Source organism: Anser anser (assembly GCF_964211835.1).
Source record: "Anser anser genome assembly, chromosome: 6".
Lineage (NCBI taxonomy): Eukaryota > Metazoa > Chordata > Aves > Anseriformes > Anatidae > Anser > Anser anser.
In genome coordinates, this window is record NC_139726.1 from 25,791,047 (window position 1) to 25,811,538 (window position 20,492).

General features: G+C 35.0%; 1 protein-coding gene across 18 annotated transcripts in view; it reads right to left on the reverse strand.

Annotated features, from left to right (window-relative positions):
* The window catches only part of PDE1A (phosphodiesterase 1A), a 183,837-nt gene that overhangs the window by 76,132 nt on the left and 87,213 nt on the right, over positions 1 to 20,492 (reverse strand). The window contains exon 1 of one of the 18 annotated variants that reach the window (XM_083842819.1): positions 6,096 to 6,760. The exons of 14 other annotated variants lie outside the window; for them this stretch is intronic. Coding sequence is in view for 3 of the 4 variants with exons in the window: in XM_083842828.1 (XP_083698954.1) it covers positions 1,231 to 1,286 (56 nt within the window). In the remaining variant the exon portion in view is untranslated. Of the gene's footprint in view, positions 1 to 1,230; positions 5,156 to 6,095; positions 6,761 to 20,492 lie in introns of those variants that run through there. 3 more of the 18 variants (XM_083842828.1, XM_083842822.1, XM_083842820.1) reach the window with 3 other exon arrangements.

The following is a 20,492-nucleotide window of genomic DNA, read 5'->3' on the forward strand; positions in this document are numbered from 1 at the left end:
GGGGTTTGGCACAAGTTTCAGCTCTGATATGTTAAAATTTCAATTATTAAGAAAATAATTAAGTCAGGCTTTAAAAAGTATTAACCAAATAGATAATCAACACTAGATATGGAAAAGGAAAAAAGAAATAGCGTTCATAATAAAAATATAATATACCACAAGTGCCTCTAATATCCATTTCAAGCAAGGAAATTTTTAATAACAGAAAGGTCCCTGCTGTACTGATTTGGCTCTAAGTCCCCAGCATTTAAAGCTGTGCAACCAGTTTGGTCTGCAACATTTACATGTTTGAAAGGAATATCAGTGGGAATGCTTTATGCCTGTTTTTCTATCTTGCTCTCTGAAGCAGAAGAAAAAGCAATATAGGCATATACCTGTGGAGAGGATTAAAAACCAGTTAAATGTACATAGAATACACCAAAAGAGATTTTCCATTTCCACCAGCCAAAAAAACATATAAACCTCTAAAAAGCCAGTGCATATAAATAATGTAGCTACTTAGGTCATCTGCAAAGCTTTCTATATAGTAAAGAACTGAATTATGGTTTCCTGTTCCGTTGTTTGTTGTCTTTGGTCAGTACCCAGGTGTATGGAAAAGTTTTTGAAGTAATGTTTATCACTGAAAAAGAAAATTCCTGAGAGCTACACACTGGCTAGCTTCTTTAGCAGGAAGAAGAGGATTTGCTTAATGTTATTTTGGCATACAAAACATAAATCTGGTCTCAGAAAAAGATGCTATATACTCTAGTCTCTTGTTTCTTGAACAAATTGTACAGTATCAGAATTGACAGAAGATTTTACAAGCCCTAAAGTGCAAAGCATTCTGTGTAAACATGCATGACCGTTTTTACTTATTAGCTCTACAAGTTGTGTGGCTTTGCTACTTTGATATTATGAACTAGAAAAATTTTGAATGATCTGTCATTTATCAAGGTTCCCTTCAAGAACAGCTGCTGCATAGCCAGACTGGAGAGCTGGAGAGCTCAGTCATGTACCCAAAACAGTAAGCAATTACGTGGATAAGCAGTCTCATTAGCATCAAGAGGGAGACGACGTAATTACAGATTTGTACAACTTGGCCTCAGAACAAAACAAAAACAAAACCAGGACCTTAACTTCTGATTAGTCATCTTATACATTAAATATACATTATGCCCAGAAACAGGAGGCTCAAATCCATTATCTAATACAGGCATCTAGCACCATTTGAGATGCCCTGGCGTATCTCACCTGGTCCCCAGCTGCTGCTCCAGAAGAGCGCAGGTGTCCTGCAGGTCCTGTGACATAGCTGCCAGCCCTGGGTGGATGTCTCAGACACCCTGAGGTGTCTCAGATGGCACTAGATGCCTGTATTTGAGCGACTGATTCACGCCTAGGCTGTCATTTCTTTACAGGTTAAGCAGATAGATGCTCCTCCAGACAGAAGATATTCAGTTCAGAAATCACTGAAATCTACTTGAAGATATAACAGGAGAAGGATTACATTTCTTCAGAGACAGAGAGTGTGTGGGATGGTGCTACTGCAGTATGACATAAAAAGCCGATCTCGTACATGTGTTGTGAGGAGAACAGAAAAAAAAAAAAGAGAAAGCCAGAGACGGAGACAGAGAAAGCGCATATAAACTGCAGTCTTCTGAGATATCAGAAACACAATTATCCCTCGTTTTGTATGATTTTTCACCTTTCTCAATTGATTATAACCTGATTTAACAAGCAGGCCTCCTTTGTTACTGTGCCCAGGTTTTAATTTACTTCTCATTCAAGCATGACCCCAGAGTAACACACATACGAAAGTAATGGAGATTGTTGCATCAAAATCTTTTTGCACCACCAACATGGTACTAAAGCGACATAGATTACATCTACCTCTACTTCTGAGTAAATAATGTATAGGCCATAACATAAGTGGGAACAAAACCCATCTGATAAAATGTATGATAATTTCTTTTTGTTCTCTTTTGAGATGAACTATGATCTGTAGTCCAAGCTTGGGTTCTACACTCTTCATCCAATTTATTAGTTTCTCGGTCTGACTACCCGGTTACCCAGGGAACATGCGAGTGTTCCAGTGTAAGCATCTCCCTCCTCCCCCTTCCTGTCTCCCAGTACTAAATCTTCTCAGCCCCCCCGTCCCTTTGAGCTGAGGACACACACTGCGGTTCCCTGGGGAGAGACTGGCTGAGATTCTTTTTCAGTCATCTCTGTGAGGCCGTGCCTGCCCCCGAGGAACAGACTCACACCACTGCTACCACCAGCAACAGCAGAATGCAGGCTGCTACCTGGACTTCACATGGGGGCTGCTCGTTTGACCTCAAAATCCCTCCAAATCACATTCAGATATTTTAATGTGAGGATAAGAAAGGAACTGAAAGATGAACTTGCTAAAGCATCAGTTATGATGAAATGAGCTAATAATAAAAGGCCATGTAAAACAATAGTTTCTTGAAAGACAGCTCACCTGTTTATATGTATAAAATATATATATATAATATATAAATAATATATGTATATTTCATCATGTTCAGTCACTTTCTAGGATTTATGATTATATGCAAGATCCAAAACTTAAATTTACAAAATAAGAATATTTTCAAAGATTTTTAAAATGTGTGAATAGGATGGATACTGGACATTAAAATCCATATATTAGCCCGTATATTTTTATGTTGAGCTAACAGTCAGAAAAGAGGAATCAACAGCTGACAAAAAGCAATTTGAATGATCAACTAAGTGGACAATTGCCAGGATGTCCTCGCTGGATTTACTGAAGCTGCATTTTACACATTCCCCCTCTAACTAGAACTGCAAGGAGTTCATATCTTATCTCTCCCAGGCTTCACTGTTTCATCTATACAAAATTATTAAATACAATTTATGCACAATACTTTGTACCACAGGTCAATAAGAGGAATTTATTAAACCAGTAAAATGTATCTTTCGCGGGTGTTTTCTGTCTGTAGAATTTACAGACATCTCAATAGCCTTTTATATTTGCCACGATCATGGTAAATATCATCCCTAAAAGGGTTATTAATAATACCTATGAATTTTTAATTTCATGAGATTTTGAAAACCAATAGAAATGTATGTATACAATCACGCAGTTGTGAATGTATTCATGGCCACTGTACCCAATAATCTTATACATAAACTTTTGGTATCTTTTTCTAAAGAAAACTTTTGCTAATGCAATGCAAATTTATCTATTACAAACTAGAAAATAAATGTGTTTGGACTATTAACTACTTCTGCGTCATGCATGCAAGGAATTAATTCAGTAGCTTTACGTGTTTAAATTGAGGTTGTTTTTTTTTCAGACTCTCAGAGCACGGCAGTTCTGTTCTTTTCCCACTGTTCAGCCAACACTAAAAAGCAGGAGGCAACCTTCTTAACCTGCTGTAGAGAGCCTCCAGCTGATAGAAGTTATTTGACTTTGGTTCTGGCCTACGGCGTTACTATTGCCACACAGAAGTTGTTTCCTAAAAAGTCATTTAAAAAGTTGTATAATAAACACTTCCTTCAGATTGCTTGCTTTATTTTTAGGAAGCCATCTAAACATATAAAGGATCTATAAGAGAGAGCAAAATATTGGCCTGTTTCAGCTCTTTTAAGATGTCACTGGGCCTCTCACACTTCCTTGCCACTTAAAGACGTCAGAAATGCCACCGGCCCCAGGCAGCATAGCATTTGGGGTAGCAGCACAGTAGAGATCTGAACACTGGTGTCCCGAGGCAAAATTAAGACAAAATTAATTTTGTCCCGAGACAAAATTAAGTTTAGCTTGTGCTTCTGAGAAGACTTGAATTGGCTCTGCTGCGAATCTATAATTGTAGTATTTACAGTTTTCCAAAGGAAAGAAGTACTATTTGTTAAATCAGAAAGCCTTGTTTGTGAACAATGGAAAATACTACTAAACTGTACTTTTCAAATAGTGCCAGCTATTTTGCTACAGAATTGCACAGCATACCATATCACGTCACTGGAGACTAAAATAAAACCTTCCCAGAAACCCATGCCCTATAATACTAATTTTAAGAGATTCCAAAGTTATTCCAAGCAAATGGCTTTATCTAAATTTGGCTATTAATTCCAATACTCAAACTGATTTTGAAAAAGACTATGTTTTGTGTAAACATAAGAAACGACACAGAACAATATGTTTTCTCTGTGCACCATATGAACCATATCTCACAGACTGTCAGCTGAAGAGAAGAGCAGGGCTGAAGGTTGGGAGAATATTCGTCTCTTCGCTTGTGATTCTGCCTTAGCACCAAAGGCTAAGGCAATAACTACATAAAGACTGCTTAGCCCCTCAGTGACCTCTGAAGAAGATCCTCCATAGCAATGTCTCTCTGAATACATTTCTGTCAGAAAGTCATTTGTCAACTGAAAGACCATACCTTCAGTTGTACAAAATATTTTAGAGGTCTCTGTTCAAAAAGCCCAAAACAAGTCCAAAGGGTTCCGCTTTTACTATGTTAGGGCCCATCAGTCTTGCATATTCACTTTATTATAGTTTTGCTTTTGTTTTTGTTGCTGCTGGCATTACTGACATTTAGTCATAACTATGTCATACCAAAAGAAATAGAAGTAAAATAAAAGAAGAAATAGTGTATCAGCAGAGAAGTATAATAGAGGTAAAATGGTATAGAAGTTCCCAGCCCCCTGAATTTTCCTGACTATTTTATATGGAAAACCTGAGAAGATCAGTCTCATCCTGCTATTTCTTGACACAGAAGTAACAGCCACTGTTTAATTAATAGTGAACTGCACTGCCACTTTTTATATTCTTTCTGATGAGAAAATGCACTTACTCATTTACTGTGATTGCGTTTGTTGGATTGTCTAGGAAACAGCTGAAGCACACATAGGGACAAGGCAGCTGCAAACATCTGAAAGTGCTGATGTCTCAGAGTCCCACTTGAAGAATTCCCTTCAAGGTCAGGGACATTTATGCCCTGCACATTCCCCAGCCAGAACAGTTTCACAAGAAGGTTTTATATATATATGTATCTGTATATATATATATATATATATATACACACATAAATTCATATTTATATATTATATATATATATTAAATTATTATATAAATGTATAAATTATTATTGTATATATATTATTTATATTTATATTTATATATATATTATATATATAAGCAAAACAAACAAAAAACAGTGTTGATAACAAGAGGAAAAAAAATACTGTTCATATCTTGTAGTAGCTACGCAAAGACATTCAGTGCAAAGGAAATTTTCCTCTTTCTCATTTTCATATCATGTAATGTTTATTTAACTAGCTTAGTCCTCTTTAAGTCAGGAGACACATCAATTCCAGGTGCCAGTAGTTTAAAATTTTGTCTCAGTCTGAACTTTAAAGTATAAAATAACACCTAATCCTGTAACTTTTATCCTTTTCAACAAGGATAGATTGTGCTACTAAAACTGTGAATCTGACTCAGTGATTTTCAAATAAAAGATATAAACATGCGTTGTGCTTGGTTTTACCTTTCAGAAGTATTTATGTGAAAGTTAAAAACAGTGAATAAATAAAAATATTTGTTTTGAAAAAATATAGTGATTTTAAGTTACTTAGCACTTAATCAAATCTGAGTTTTGAATTTTCAAAAATCAAAAATAATTTCTGATTTGAAAGATTGTTTAAAAAAAATAAAAAACACCAACACCACATTGTCACATAGAATACATAGGTTATGTTAAATAAACCCTTTTGGAGAAATCTCTCATAAACATAGAAATCTATTAATCATTAAATTCATTGAAATAAATACTTTCAGAAGAAATCTGCAGTCCATTTCTCACATTTGATCATTTAGAATAAGTAAAAGGCCCTACAGAATCAGCAATGAAATATCTGATCTTCTTTTACAACCTGCATATTCTTCTGCTCTGCCATCACCCTATGCCACCTATGGAAAGGGTTGACATACTGTCAATAAAAACTGTAAAGCTGTTTCAGTTTAATCCCATTTCAATTAAAAGTGTCACTAAAATTTTACAGAGTCCTTCAAATTTACTATTCATGGTTAAAGAAAGAGGTTTTTCTCACTTATCAAAATTTCAATACATACTTACTTGCTTTCTATATTCAGTCTTGAGCAAAAGGAAGCAATCCATATAAATGTAATAATGGGTGGTTCTTCACATTCTCTAATAAATACATGGTTAAGAGCTTTTAAGCTGTACAACTATAGCTAGTAGAATATCTAAGCTTTCTGAATCTATTTTCCTTTTCAAAGAGGAAGAGGCTTGTAATGTGAGGTTTTATTTGGTAGAATAGATTAGATTTTCATAGCACTTTCTGTCCAAGGATATTGTGACATTTTATAAACAAGTTGAAAGTTACACACCAAATTTTTATCTGTTCTACAAATAGGAATACTGAGGAACATGAGAAGCTAATTGCCAAGGGTCATGGGAAATAGGACAATTCTCTTGGCTCACAGCCTTATTCTTTGCCACTCTGTGCCATGTGTTTCTCCTGTATGCTGAAAAAATAAATGAATAAATAAATAATAACACTAGCAGGGAGTTAGCTACATTGCCCAGAACTCAAGACACTATGATGACTGACTACTGAAAACTGCCTGCCTATCCAAACCTTTTTACATAAGGCTTAAAATGCTTCCTACATATTACTGTACTGGTGTTTACATTCCTGTTTTTCAACCACCTTTTTGCCATATTCTGATAAGTTATCTCTGTTCTCTGGTCATATTACTGTTCAGCCTTAAAAAAAAAAAAAAAAAAAAAAAAAGAGTGGTTTCAGAGGAATTGATTGTGCCAAACCTATTTCATTCTGTTGGACATGAGTAGTTGTGTCCGGAGTAGTTTTAGCCTTTCAGGCTTGAGATGGAAGATATATAAGCCTGCAAACTTAAAACTAGTGGGGTATAAATCTCTGCAATACACTGAAATATACTGTAAAATCCAGTAAACATGCTGGTTACTACTGTGCCTCAGAGGACAGTCTTTTCTTCCATTTTCAACATAGCAGGTCATTTTCACAGTCCTCTACAAAATAGTTTGCTGGTTTAAAACCTTGTGATTCTGAAGTCTTCAGAAACTGAAAGGATGAGTGGGAATGGGAGGACAGATCTTCTACAAAAAGTTTTTTTTCCTATTTTTTCTACTCACAAGGCACCAGATCTAGTGAGTTCTGATGAGTTCTAGTTCTAGTGAGTGAATTAGTAAGACACTATTTTCTCCTGTTGTAGCTGATTCACCCAAGTGACAGCATCATCAAAACTCAGATAAAGCTTCATAACAGAAAGGTGGTTATAAAGCCTAACTTCCCTTGTTTTTAGATTTCACATTTAGAGATCTGGACACGGTTGCTGACATTAATATAAATTCAAGAGCAGAACAATAACAATCTCTTTCCCCATTTTGATGAACATGCCGCAAACTTAAGTTCATTTCCTGCTAACTCAGCAATGTGTAGAGATGACTTTTTGGAACCATTTTGTCTACTACTGGCTCTTTATAAGTTATTCTCAGCTCTCACTAAAGTATAAAGGACTGGGAATCACAGGCTGGAAGGAACCTCTGTAGGTCCAACGTCCTTATAAAAGCACACTTAGCTGTGAGATCAGACTATATTTTATCCCTAGGCTAAAGGAAACTCATCAGAACATATTGTAACTGCTGCATTACAGTGGATCCATAATATCTTCAGGTAAGTCACTTATTCACTGAAGAGATTACAATATTAATTATGAAGAGAGAGAGAAGACTGAAATTTAGAGTAAGGTTCTTGATAATAACTCTTTCACCCCCCAAAAAAAGAGTTATTAATGCAAATTTCTTGTAATGAAATCAAGTATCAATGAACATAGAAAGTTGCATTAAAAAAAAAAAAGTCATTTGTTTCTTTGACTTTGCTTATTAATGTTCTTTCTGTTCTTTAAAATGCAGTATTTCAGGTAATCCAAATTGGACAAATTTATTACTCAATGCAAAGAAATTTGAAGGCTATCAAATGCACAAGGCCATAATCTCATAAGAAATGCTAGTACATTTTTGTTCAATATATCTATAGTACTGAAAAATAAAATACGTAAGACACATATAGTGATTGATCTGTCATAAATCTATGAAGTCAGTCTTTCACTATATAAAAATTACCCTTATTTTATTTCCTAATTTTTAAATTAAAGACAGGTGATTCTAGAGTGCCAGGAACCATAATCAGTCTGACAAAAAAGTACTGATTTGCAGTTGCATCATGTTCAAAATGCTCATGAGGTGATACTTCAGTTCTCAACAAATGTATGGAGCTAATGATAACTCTACAGTATAGTAAAATTCAAATAACACTCATGAAAGCTGTGCTTATTTGAATATATTTGCAAATACAGGTCTAGAGAGTAGAGACCATCCTTGTTTTGAAGTGATGTTTAACTATGTAACTCAGTGCTGACTTTTTCACTAGTAAAATAAGCAAGGATAACAGGACATTTTTTTCATCTACAAATCATTTTATGGTTGGTATGCTTAAAAACACATTAATGCTTTAGCTTTTTTTTTTTTCTAAGTTTTGCGAAGGATCAGATAATTACTTCAGTATCATTAAATAGTAGATATCCTATTTTTTTTAATTCTCTTTTTAAATTTCTGTTACATAATGACTGAATTCCCACAGCTTAGCAAAGAGCAACATTAGAGCACAGTTATTCTATTTGCTTATCAAATACTTAAGCAGGTTACCATATTTTGGGTTACTTTCTAGATGTTCAGAGATGTATCAATGCTAAGATTTACTCTCATAACATAAGATGTTATGCAGAAATAAAATTGCTTTGAAAGCCACTGGGACAGAGGCCACATGATGTTACAAAACTTCTGGGAAAGGAAGAGCCTGTTTGCTGTTAAACGGGACAAACAGCTCTGCATCAGCAAATGAATGGATGGTGCTTCCCATGTACAATATTTACAGTATTTACAATTATTTACTACTCACTTTAAAAACATTCTCAAAGCATACTTTTTTAAATATTTACTTTGATTTTAGTATGTATATGCCAACAATAGGAACCCCACTCAAAGGTACTAATGAAGAAACTCCAATTATTTAGCTATATTTTTCCTTAGAAAAGTCTCCAAAATGTATTGCAATCAAATCTTTTCCCCATCTATAAATAAACTCCACAGAACCAAATTGAAATATGTATCTTATTTCAAAAGATCTTGAAAAGCTTTTGTACCTAAGATATGATATTTCTCAGCTCATTTAAGAACTCCTGTGATGACTGCTTGTCCAAAATTCTCATCTGCTGTGCAGATGGAGGAAACTCCACCCACTGGCAATGGCAGAGGCCTATGAAGCCACTAGTGGAAGAAGTAGTTTCTCAAAACTATCAGAAGACTCCCACATGTCTTAGGAGGAACAGCTGAAATACTTACAAGCAAATCCCCCTTGCCTTATTTCCTCTTATTCAGTATGACCATATGATAAACACATTTTATGACCTGCTCTGTCAGAGGTCCATATTGTTTCATAGAGAAGTTCAAATGTTTGATTGCCAAATGTACAACTCAAATTCATAACTGTTTTTTCTGATGTGTGAATTGGATCAGTTATCAGCAAACAAAAGACAGAATTAGTCCTTCAATCAGTAGGCTATTTAAGCATGTGTGTAACTCTAAGGTCATGACCAGTCCACTGCAGTCAGCTACTTCCATGTTCAAACTTCATAGGTTTGAATGTCAGAACAGATAGCTGAGCTTACCTATTCTGATGACTTGCATAAAATTGTACAGCTGCTGTTGGTCAAGCCAAGCAATGATCAACAATTTTTTCCAATCTGCTTCCCCCTGGTAGATTTTATGTAGAGATATCAGCAGATTTCTTGGTTACTTTATGGTCCTCCCGAGGCAGAGCACAGGACCACTGGATCTGTGGACCACAGGCTGCAAAGCACACGGCTGGAAGACAGGTGTACATACCTGATGGCACATCATGAGATCTCTAGAGAAAATGTTTTTTCATTGCCAATTCCTTTGCATACCAAAATTTTACCTCTGTACTCTCTCACTATATCCCCAAATAAAATGACACAAAAAAATAAGTTGCTTGACACATTAGGGCCTTAATTTTGAGAGCTACCCAATAAAAATCAATGGTGATTGATTTTAAATCCCCTTTTGAACTGAAAAATACTATGCTGTAACCATACGATATTAGAATGGATTATTCTGAATTTGAGGGAAACTATATGCAGATTATGAAATATTTAAAATTCTTCCAGTCTTTTTACACAACAGTTTTGGAGGTTTTATTTCAAAAATTCCAATGTTTAAACTTCATTGATTTGTGCTTTATGGTGCAACAACATTTGCTTAATTGTTATGTTGCTATTTTCTTTTTTATTTCTACACAATAGCCAAGATTTCTTAACACAATGCTACACTACTTTCCAGAAAGAGAACTACTGCACTTCTCCCAGATGTTCATATCCTAGACTTCAGTAAGCCTGATGTATTCCCTTTGAAAAACACTTTTCACAACAATATATCTACAAAAATATGCATATTATTCATCATGAAAAAGATGACAAAATTGGAGTTATTTAGCTAATGAGAGATTAAAAAATAATAATAATAAAAAAGAACAATACTGAATTACACTATTATTGCTATCCTTGGATTCCATGGGCTGCCTATTCTATACTCAACTAGACAATATCCTACAAAAACCTGATCAAAGTTGGCCTTGTATTGGAGGAGGGGGTGGCACAGAGAAGAACTCCAGAGGTCCCTTCTAGCATTCATTATTCTATATTTCTATGATAGGCAAACCAGGAAAGACCTTTAAAATACTCTTTCTTCATAACTATCAGATCAGTTGCTAAATTTTCCTTTATCAAACTGTAAAGGTACATTTACTGAAGGAAAAGTCACTATAATAATCTATAATAACTTGAATAAGCTTGGGATCTTGTAAGATATGAAACAGAGGCTTATCTTCTTGAATGAAGTCAAAGTAGTCTTAGCTACTGATAGCTAAGAGTATGAGTTAATCCTGAGTATTAAAAACAGTGGACCCCATTTAATCATACCAAGGCTCTTACTGACTTCTGCAGACTTTATAGAAAGAGATGTGAATTTTACTCAAAGCACAATAACTAGTAAGGCATATCTTAAATAACTGAGCCACCTGGCTATGCTGATGGTTAAATATCTTGGGTCTTTATTAGTTCTACATGTCAAATTAATCATATCTTCCTGCCTCAAGAACACTTGTCACTTCCCTTTCTTTTATGCCTTCTTCAGCCTTTCTAGTAAAATCTATTAATTAGTAGTGTAAGATCTTTTCAGAAACAACTAATGTTGTCTGCTTTTATTTTTGTTCTTGGTAACAACACAAACACATCCATAATGGGTCATGATAAAAAATCCTTCTATCTCAGTAACCAGTTTTGAAAACAGTAAAAAGCAGATGTCCAGGGAAGACAATGAGAGTACAAGTAGTGCACAGTGACACTGGATAATCTCCCAGACCGCACCCATGTGGGGATCAAGGACTCCCTGACACAGAGAAGGTTTCTATGTATCTAGAAATATATTATCTACCTTCTATGAAGCTTTTCAGTCTCATCCTGCACTCACATAAACTTGTGGTATCCACAGTGTCCTTTGGCAAGGAGTCCCTCAGTATAATGGTACGTTTTGTAAAGAATCATTAATCATTTACTTATAAAAGGTCATGGCAATGACATTTCTGTTTCTTGATCATTTTGCTTCTTACTCCTGGTAATTCTTAACATATTCATAATTCACAAGTTGAAATCCTGTTGGCACTGTATGCAGCTGCAAAATCCTTGCTCTTTTTAACCTAGGATCACATATATAAGTCTTCAAAAGGTTTTATTTACAGACTACAGTACTGTGCATAATATGTTCATGAGGTTGGGTGGGTTGGTTGGTTGATTTTGTTTGTGTTTTTTTTGTTTGCTTGTTTGTTCGGTTGGTTGGTTGGTTTGGTTTGGTTTTGAATAGTTAGCTTTCAGAGAAAGGAATAAAACTCATTACATTATGCAAATGGATTCCTACCAGAAAATTTAAAGTTCTTTCCTACGATAAGTGAGTTAGAGTACTCCTAACAAAAGAAGCTTTTATTTTCTTTTGTCCTGTGTGTGTCAGGAACAACTTTTCCATAAAAACGTATTTGCTGGTATAAGACTGCCTTTCATTTAGCCACAACCTTTATTCCCAAGATTGTTTCTTGTTATTTACTTTTCAGCTACCATCTTAAATAAATTATTTTGTTGTCCATATGGTCATTCTAGGACTCTTTAGGACTGTTGTCCTAAGCATTCCCTGTTCAGGGTATCCTTCAGCTCCATGCACTTTCAGTCAGATGAATCCAATCAAGTCAGAGGGTACTTTTTCTGTCTCTGAGAGGAATAGTGGCTCTATTGAGTCAAAATAAATCTCTTTGGAAAGATCTGAGTCAGAATCACAATACTTCGCATGAATTCTAGCTACTGAAAATGAGAACCAGAATCCAGTACTGTTACTTGTGAAAAAAAATAGGATATAGAGGGATCTAAATGAATAAATACAGACTTAATATATACATGGGTGAAAAAATCAAATGAAAAGGAGTGAAATCAATGGGAACAGGGGAACACAGGAGACTGGAACAAACTTTTTGATTATAGCAGAAGATATATACAGGATTTAATAGTTAATTAGAAACCATCAATATTACCTTTCAGTATGAGGAAAGAATATGGAGGAAAAGAAAGAATTTAATAGAATTTAGTGCAAAGGGCAGGGCAGGAAGGAATAATTGACTAAGGAGCGAGATAAATGTATACGTGTAGTAAGAACTGTTCAAAGACTTTAGACAGGGATTTGCATAAAACCCTTAGTTCATTCACTCAGGCACAGTAGGTCTGAGGACTATGAAGATGATGAATCCCACAGCACGTCTGCCTGAATTACTCTGGTGTTGGGATAATTAACTCCTCTGTGTGCTCTGAAGGACAGACTTTAAAAGTTTCTTCTGGGCATTGAGATGATGTTCTAAAAGTAGCTATTAAAGGCAAGGTCTTAAATTTGCTGATTAACATGAATCTGCCAGGATACAAATAGATGTATCCAAATAGTTCCTTAAGTCCACCTCTACATTTAGAATGTGCTGATGATTGAAGTCACTCTCCATATTTGGAGTACTGCCTACTGTCAAGATCTTCAGACTTTCTTTCTTATTAAACACAATAATCATCATGAACAGATTTCCATAGGAAATAAATTCATACATATCTAGATATGCGTATCTAGAAGGAATTAGGAAAAGAAAAATCACTGGAAACCTGTGAAAAGCAAATGTTAGAACAGAAAGAATTAAATCGTGATGATGGCAGCTATCAACCAGACAATTGAATTTATGGCTCCCCAGTAATTCAGAACATACTTTAAGAGAATAGCATGGTTATTAACTGGGGAATTATGGAACCATGAACAATTTAGTGTTTTAGGTTTAATAAAGACTGAACCAAGTAATCTCAATTGCTTTGTTTATGGAGCAGTACAACAAGTGAGTAGAGTAGAACACACATAACTGGATTTCCAGAAAGATTTGGACACTAGAATACTTGGAAATGTAATGCATATTGGCTCGCAAAGGAAGGTAGCTTTGAGAATTGAAAATTCTCATGAAAATGATAAACAGAATAACATCCAGATGATATATAGCTTTGCTAATATCTGGGACTGAAAACTTTTTTTCTTTCTTTCCTTATGATTTAATAATGGCAAAATGAAATTCTCTGATTTCAAGCCAGGTGAGAACAAAGAGGATTTAAAAGGAATTGCAAATGCACAGAAAACAACCTTATGAAAACAATCTCATAGCACTGGAGGCTATGCAAAATGTGAGAGAACATATTTTAATATCTAGTTCAAAGAGAGGTAAAAATAAGCATTGCTGAGATAAACTTAATGGGATCAACTATTCATGCTAGGATGTCACTAAAAAGTGCCTGTAATTCAGAGAAGTTTAACTACATCTTAGAAAAGAAAGAGGGATTTATTATCATATGACTTTGCTATAAGAAAAACTGGAATAAAGTTTTCCTATAGCCAAGCAAATCTATAGAAAATAGAAATTACTCAGAGAGTATTTGCCAGGAGATGGAAAGGGTCAATTAGAGAGGAAAGTTAAAAATAATTAAGTATAGATTGGTTCACATGTGACTGGACTGACAGCATCTAGAAATATTTTGAGATCATAAACAAAAAGTAGAATAGTTATTCAGTATGAGCTCTCATATTAATAGCCTGAAATTAAACATGGAAAAACTGAGGCTGAATATCAGGAAAGCTTCCTGGCAGTGAAACAAACTGGGCTCCCAAGGGAAACAATGGAATCTACATAGTTTTAAACTTTTAAAACTAGACTAGACAATAACACTCAATGTATTTGGGAGAGTATTTTTGCACTGGCAAAAGATATGGCTGCATGACTTGATACTGGTAGGTCATTGCCAACTCTGCTTTCCATAAGTCTGTGAAGATATGCATAACCCTCACAGCTGCAGAGTCAAGAAAATTATCTCTCTCTGTTTTCACAAACATTAGCAAAAATTGGAGATTGTCACACTTCCCAAGAAAAGACCTGACTTTGAAATATTTTTCTTCAGTTGTTCCAATGAAACTCACAAAAACAATTCAACCAATACATAGGGCAGAGCCTGATTTCATGTTTGTTGTGTGCTATGTTTTGCTCATTTATTAAGACAGAATAAAAATGTAAGATTTTTGGTGAAGTGAGATAGCCTATGTCCTGCTGATTTGCTGTACTAGTCTGTAAACTAACTTTGATGCCAAGTAGTACTGTTACATGTTTTGTGAGTTTAATTTGTTGTCGTGGAGACTACAGTTGGTCTATAGGTGTCTTTTTCTCATTTGCAAGCTAAAGAGATATTTTTAATAAAGGCAATGGGAAAATATTTTTACTTTAAAGTTTAACCATCCTGTTAAATATTTCCTCTTAATAATATGCCAAAACTTTTTAAAGCCTCTTGATACTCATTCCTTTCTGCACACATTGTTTTCTTTACAAACAGAACATTTTATGTTTAGTGCCAATTACTGCTCTTGTTTAACTTTCATATAAACCCGACTGACGTCAGCGAGAATGCACAGGTGTAACTGTCAGCAGAGCAGTAACTACAAGTTAGCTGTAATGAACTAAGCAGTACACTGTGTACTAATGTGCCAATAAACATAATGATTATCCGAATTAAGAATGTTCTAACAAGTTGCGTAGTTTATTGATACACCCTTGCAGACCATACTTTCCCAGTTTAGTCTTTGAGTTAACTGCTAAGAAACAAACTTACTTTGTGCTCCTTAAATGAGAAAACCAAAAAATGCCTGGAGCAGAGTTGTTCTGCTGTTATTTATGTCACAAAGAAACAAAAGTGAATGTTCATTTACTAGCTAATCTTTGTAACATGGAAACATTTTGCTTTCCAAAATTAGGTGGCTGAATCAGGGTTAGTTATAAAAACCTCCTGTTTGTTTGAGAAACAAATCTGAACTGGCAAAATATTTGAAGCAATATTCAGTAACTATCATGAAAGAGGATTACAGAAAAAAAAACCAAATCATGGAACAGGAATATTTATTCCTTAAAAAAAAAAAATAAAAATAAAGTTTAATAAACAGCTTTTCATTCTGTAGACAATTAGAAGACAGACAGTTATTGCAATGCAGTAATTTTGTACCTTTTAAAACTGTTCTAATGAATTCTGACATTCTGAGATCACATTGCTGATGGAAAAAGTAACAGTGAGAAAGTGCTAATAAATCCAAGGAAAACATGATACTTAGTGAAACAGAAGGTTTGATGGCATTGTTGTTAAGGATGCCTTGTGGCTTTTACAGCTCTGTTTATATTTCCAACACACTATGCAAACTTTCTTCAGATAAAAAAAAAACATGCAGTAATGGAACCAGAGGGGAATTGGCTATATTGTGAACAAGTATTCTGTGATACCTCCATTACAGGGTCATGTCCCCTGAACAGCTAAGCAATGTTGGGTTCATCTTCTGGATTTCTTTGGCAGTACAAGGTGCACCTCTCTGCAAAAGGCAGCATAAACTCAGACTGTTATTTAGGGGCGAAAGTAGAATTTAAATGGCACTGGGCCTACTACTGTCCCTAATTTCACTGCCAATTGGCATTATATTCTGTGATGTCAACATAATTAAATACATTATTTAAATGCACATTACTGATGCAGAAGTGATAAAGCATACCTACAGGGAATAATCCTTGAGATTAGTATATTATAGCCTTCACTATTAACAGTACAATGTTTCTATGTGAATTATTGACTATAACAGTGAATCTGCTATACCAGGGCTAAATTTTGCATCATTGCTTTACATAGAACAACCTTCTATCCATTCTGCCATACCTAACTGCATGTTATACCAAATGGTGTTAAAAGTGATTGATATCATACTCTGTTCTTGTCTGTCCACACACTCATTCTAGTTTCTCCAGAAGGGATCTGGCAGGGTGGTTGCAAGGTGAGTCAGTGATGAAAATTAAAAAACAGTCTGCAACCCTAGTAAACAAAGCAGAGACTGGCTTCCCCCAGCTCACCTGCCCAAACAGACTCAACCCTTGGCCACTGCTACATCCTGCTGTGCAAGGCAGGGAAAGAAATGTGCTACAGGGAGGATCTCAATGTAGTTTAGGTGTAGTGGGAAACTTTACTCTCAATAATACTGCAGAGCCTATTTCAGTGGTAGATAAAATGGTCTGTTTCTTACCAAAGCTATCCCTATGGCAGCATGGACCACATTTCTCTGAACATACCATGGCCTGAAGATGGTATGAAGCTCATTCAGCATCCTAGGAATTAACATGTGTGTATACAACAAAGGTCCCATGACTGCTGGGATCAAACCATTGTTTTCTTATTGGGAATTATGTTCCTTTTAAATTCATATGACAGCAAAAACCGAAGAAGCTGGGGGCTGTTTCTGGCTTTTGGGCCACCCAGTCTGATACTAATCATCTTCACCTTTGTCCATTATAACGACTTGTATACATCCATGTAAGTCCGTTTACTTCCCGCAACAGGTCCAAATTACTGTGGTTTTTCCTTCAGTTCTCCTTTACACAAAGACTCGGCAAGAAGACACTGACAAGTTTAGATGCAGTCAGAAAACATATCTTGAAAGGAAATGCACTCTTGGAAAGGCCTACTGCACAAGGTCATGCCCAGCATCAGAATGAGAAAACACTACATCAGCTGAGCAGTCTTTGTGATCTCAGTAGAGGAAAACCTTGACAGTGGATATTTTCAATGCTAATCCTGACATATTTCTTTTCTGTACCTATATTTGCAGAAGGATGGTTTAACTAAATATTTGAGCGTTGAGATGTACTCACATGCAAGACTGCCTCTGTGCATGCTGTAACTTAGATTAGCTATTAAGCCTTTCTGTTGGGGAAAAAAAAAAAAGCAACTGAGAAATATAATAGACAAAGTTGTGGCAAACAAGAAGCTGGTGAATGGCTAAACTATAAGGAAGAAAACCAATATTAACAGACTGTACAGAATTTTAATTAAGTAGAGCAATAATGGCTTAAAAGATAAACAGAAAGCTGATAAAAATCAGTGAGATCAAAGTAACAATTTCCACAAATAAATTAATACGATTTGTGGAAGAAAAAAAAAAAAAAACAGCAAAACCAGCTTGTAGTACTGATTTCTCCATAACATGTCTATTTTAATATATGTAGTATCCTAACCAAGTAACAATGACATATGCAGATGGTGTTTTGGAGCATTAGTAAACCTACAAGTAAATCTACCTTTTTATCTATTTTTTTTATCTTTCTCCTCTACCCTGGGAAAATTTCAAAACTGCTGACAGGCCCAGCATGGAAAATCACTACTTAATACAGTTTCCCATGCAACTATTTTCTTACCTGTGCATGCACTAATGATCAAACAGAGTTATTGCCCATATTTCTTTGAAGCGTGTTGCACAGCACTACAGGCACGTTGGTAATGTTATAGGAACTCTGTGCAATCTTTCAAACTTCCACAAGTAAATGTTAGTTTAAATTTAAAAAAAAAAAATAAAAAAGAAGAATGCCAGTCCTCAGAAAACATTTTAGGTCAGAAAATATTAACTTTTTACATTTTTTAACGTAATTTTGCTTATAAAGTAGTGAAAGGTAGTTCTTACATTATTTCTTGATTGCATCTTTGGACACAAGCAATGTTTGCAGGGAAGACCTCAATAACAAACTGATCATTGAGCATTTCCTCCATGCTTAAGAAAGAAAAGGAAGCAACAAATAGAGTCTCAGGCACTTTTTCAGGACAATCAATTTTTAGGTCACAACCTCAACAAAAATATGATTTAGAGACAGTGGGCAGATCACACCCCACAACAGTTCATTCTTTTTTTTCCCTTGAGTATTCCTTGAAGGATACCTCAGCAATCAGCAGATTTTAATGAAATGATAATTCTACTAAAATGCTTCTTTGAACATACAAAATTAATGTTTTGTATCCCTTTTTCAGAACATATCAGAATCCTAAAATATTCTAGGCACACTAAAATCTGAATAATAAACACGATATAAAGATGGTGACGAACAGTCCAGGCTGCAAAAGCTTTGTGATTCTTCTTTAAAATATGCAGTTTCATGAAATGATATACATCAGTCTATCAAAACCTTTTTATAGAATGTGGTTTACTATTATTTTACTGGAAGGAAGGAAAATTAAATAATTTTTGAAAATCAAAAAAGAAACATGATCTGAACAAACTGTAGGCTGATCATCAGTTCTACCAGACAGAAAAGAATCCCCAGATTCCAGAACTAAAATGTCTTAAGTTCATATTCCTTTTCTATTATTGGATTTTTTTTAAAAAAGAAATCCAAGTTTCCCTTTTTCATCAGTCAGAAACTGTACTGAAGTAATTTTATAAATAATTCTTTTGTGTCGAGACAGCAAATGAGTGATTAACAGTTGTACTATGGCAGACACATTTTGCACAGATGATTATAGAGAGTTAACGGTCAAGAATAATAAGAGAGAAAAGGTTACAAAAGGAATTTTCCCATGAGCTTTTTGCTCCCTACATGCTATAAACCTTCTCATCTGAGAAAACTCAGATGGCCACATCATACCAAGAATTACCATGCAAAGTGGGGGTAGGATAACTAAGTAGCTTTGCCAAGCAATGACACTGTTCATGCACTTTTGTTCCTTTGATGATGGTACTGCATTCTCATAATAAAACAGATCTCAGCAGTTTTTTTGCAGTCACAAGAGACAGAACAAAGACCTTAACTAAAACAAACACTAACAGCAAAATCAAGTTTCATCTTAAATTCATCTTATTTTTCTGACTCATATACTCCCTGAGAATGCAAGATATTTCATTGTTTAGTGAAAGTCCCTGGATAAACGTAATGTCCTTCTTTCATTTCTCTTTAACAGCAAATTTCGTAATATCCTTTTTGGCAGGATCAGAACAGATTGTGGAAATAATTAATAGCACTGTTTTTTGTTTCACTTTGTTCTATTTATACAAAGGTTTTAAAAAAGTAGAGAAAAAGGGAGGAAAGTTTGCTTCTGCAACACATGTAACTACTGTTTTATGAAAGCTGTATATGTATATTTCTTTTTTTTTTTTCTTTTCACATTAATGTAAATAAAACCCAGAATGTGTAAAGGTTTTTGATTTACTTTACTGTGCAGATTCTTACTCAGCTTTATATAGCAGTTATAGTTTTAATTATTTTGACAAATTTGATTTTTTCCCCTGAGCTTCAGATCTGCAGGAAACAGGAATCTCACAGCAAAACTGCTAACTCAAGCACTCTGTAGAACAACGTGACTGTCTTGGAAAGTCCCTTCACATAGCTGTTCTGTAATTTCAAACCCATCCCATTCATCAGCACAGAGGACCTGAAGACAGGTGAAGACAGAGTCCTTTCCTGAGTTGGACAGAATCTCCTGGGGTCTGGGCAAGCAAGCAAAACTAGCAAGCCAATGCTGAGTCTATTACAACTCAAATTTAGTAGAAGGTCATTATATCAATTTGAGATAAAATTTCATTATGTCAGTAAAAGTTACAATGCAAATGAAAGAATATCCACTTCGTCACCTTTCAAGTGCCGGGGAACTGAACAACATCTCTAAAGTAAAATCTGAATTTTCAAATGGAAAGCAATATCTTTTGCCTAGCTTCAGAAATGGCTGTACTGTTTTGACCAAAACCTTCAAATGATTTAAAAAAAAAAAAAAGAAAAAAAGAAAAAGAAAAGAAAAGAAACAGCCTGGTAGAGCAAGCATGGAAATTTTCAATGTAGATTTAAGAAGATTATAAATGAATGAAACACATCTTTACAATCAAAGTATTGGGCAACTTTAGCCCAACTGCATTTTGCGATTTCCATTCCTTCTACACTAC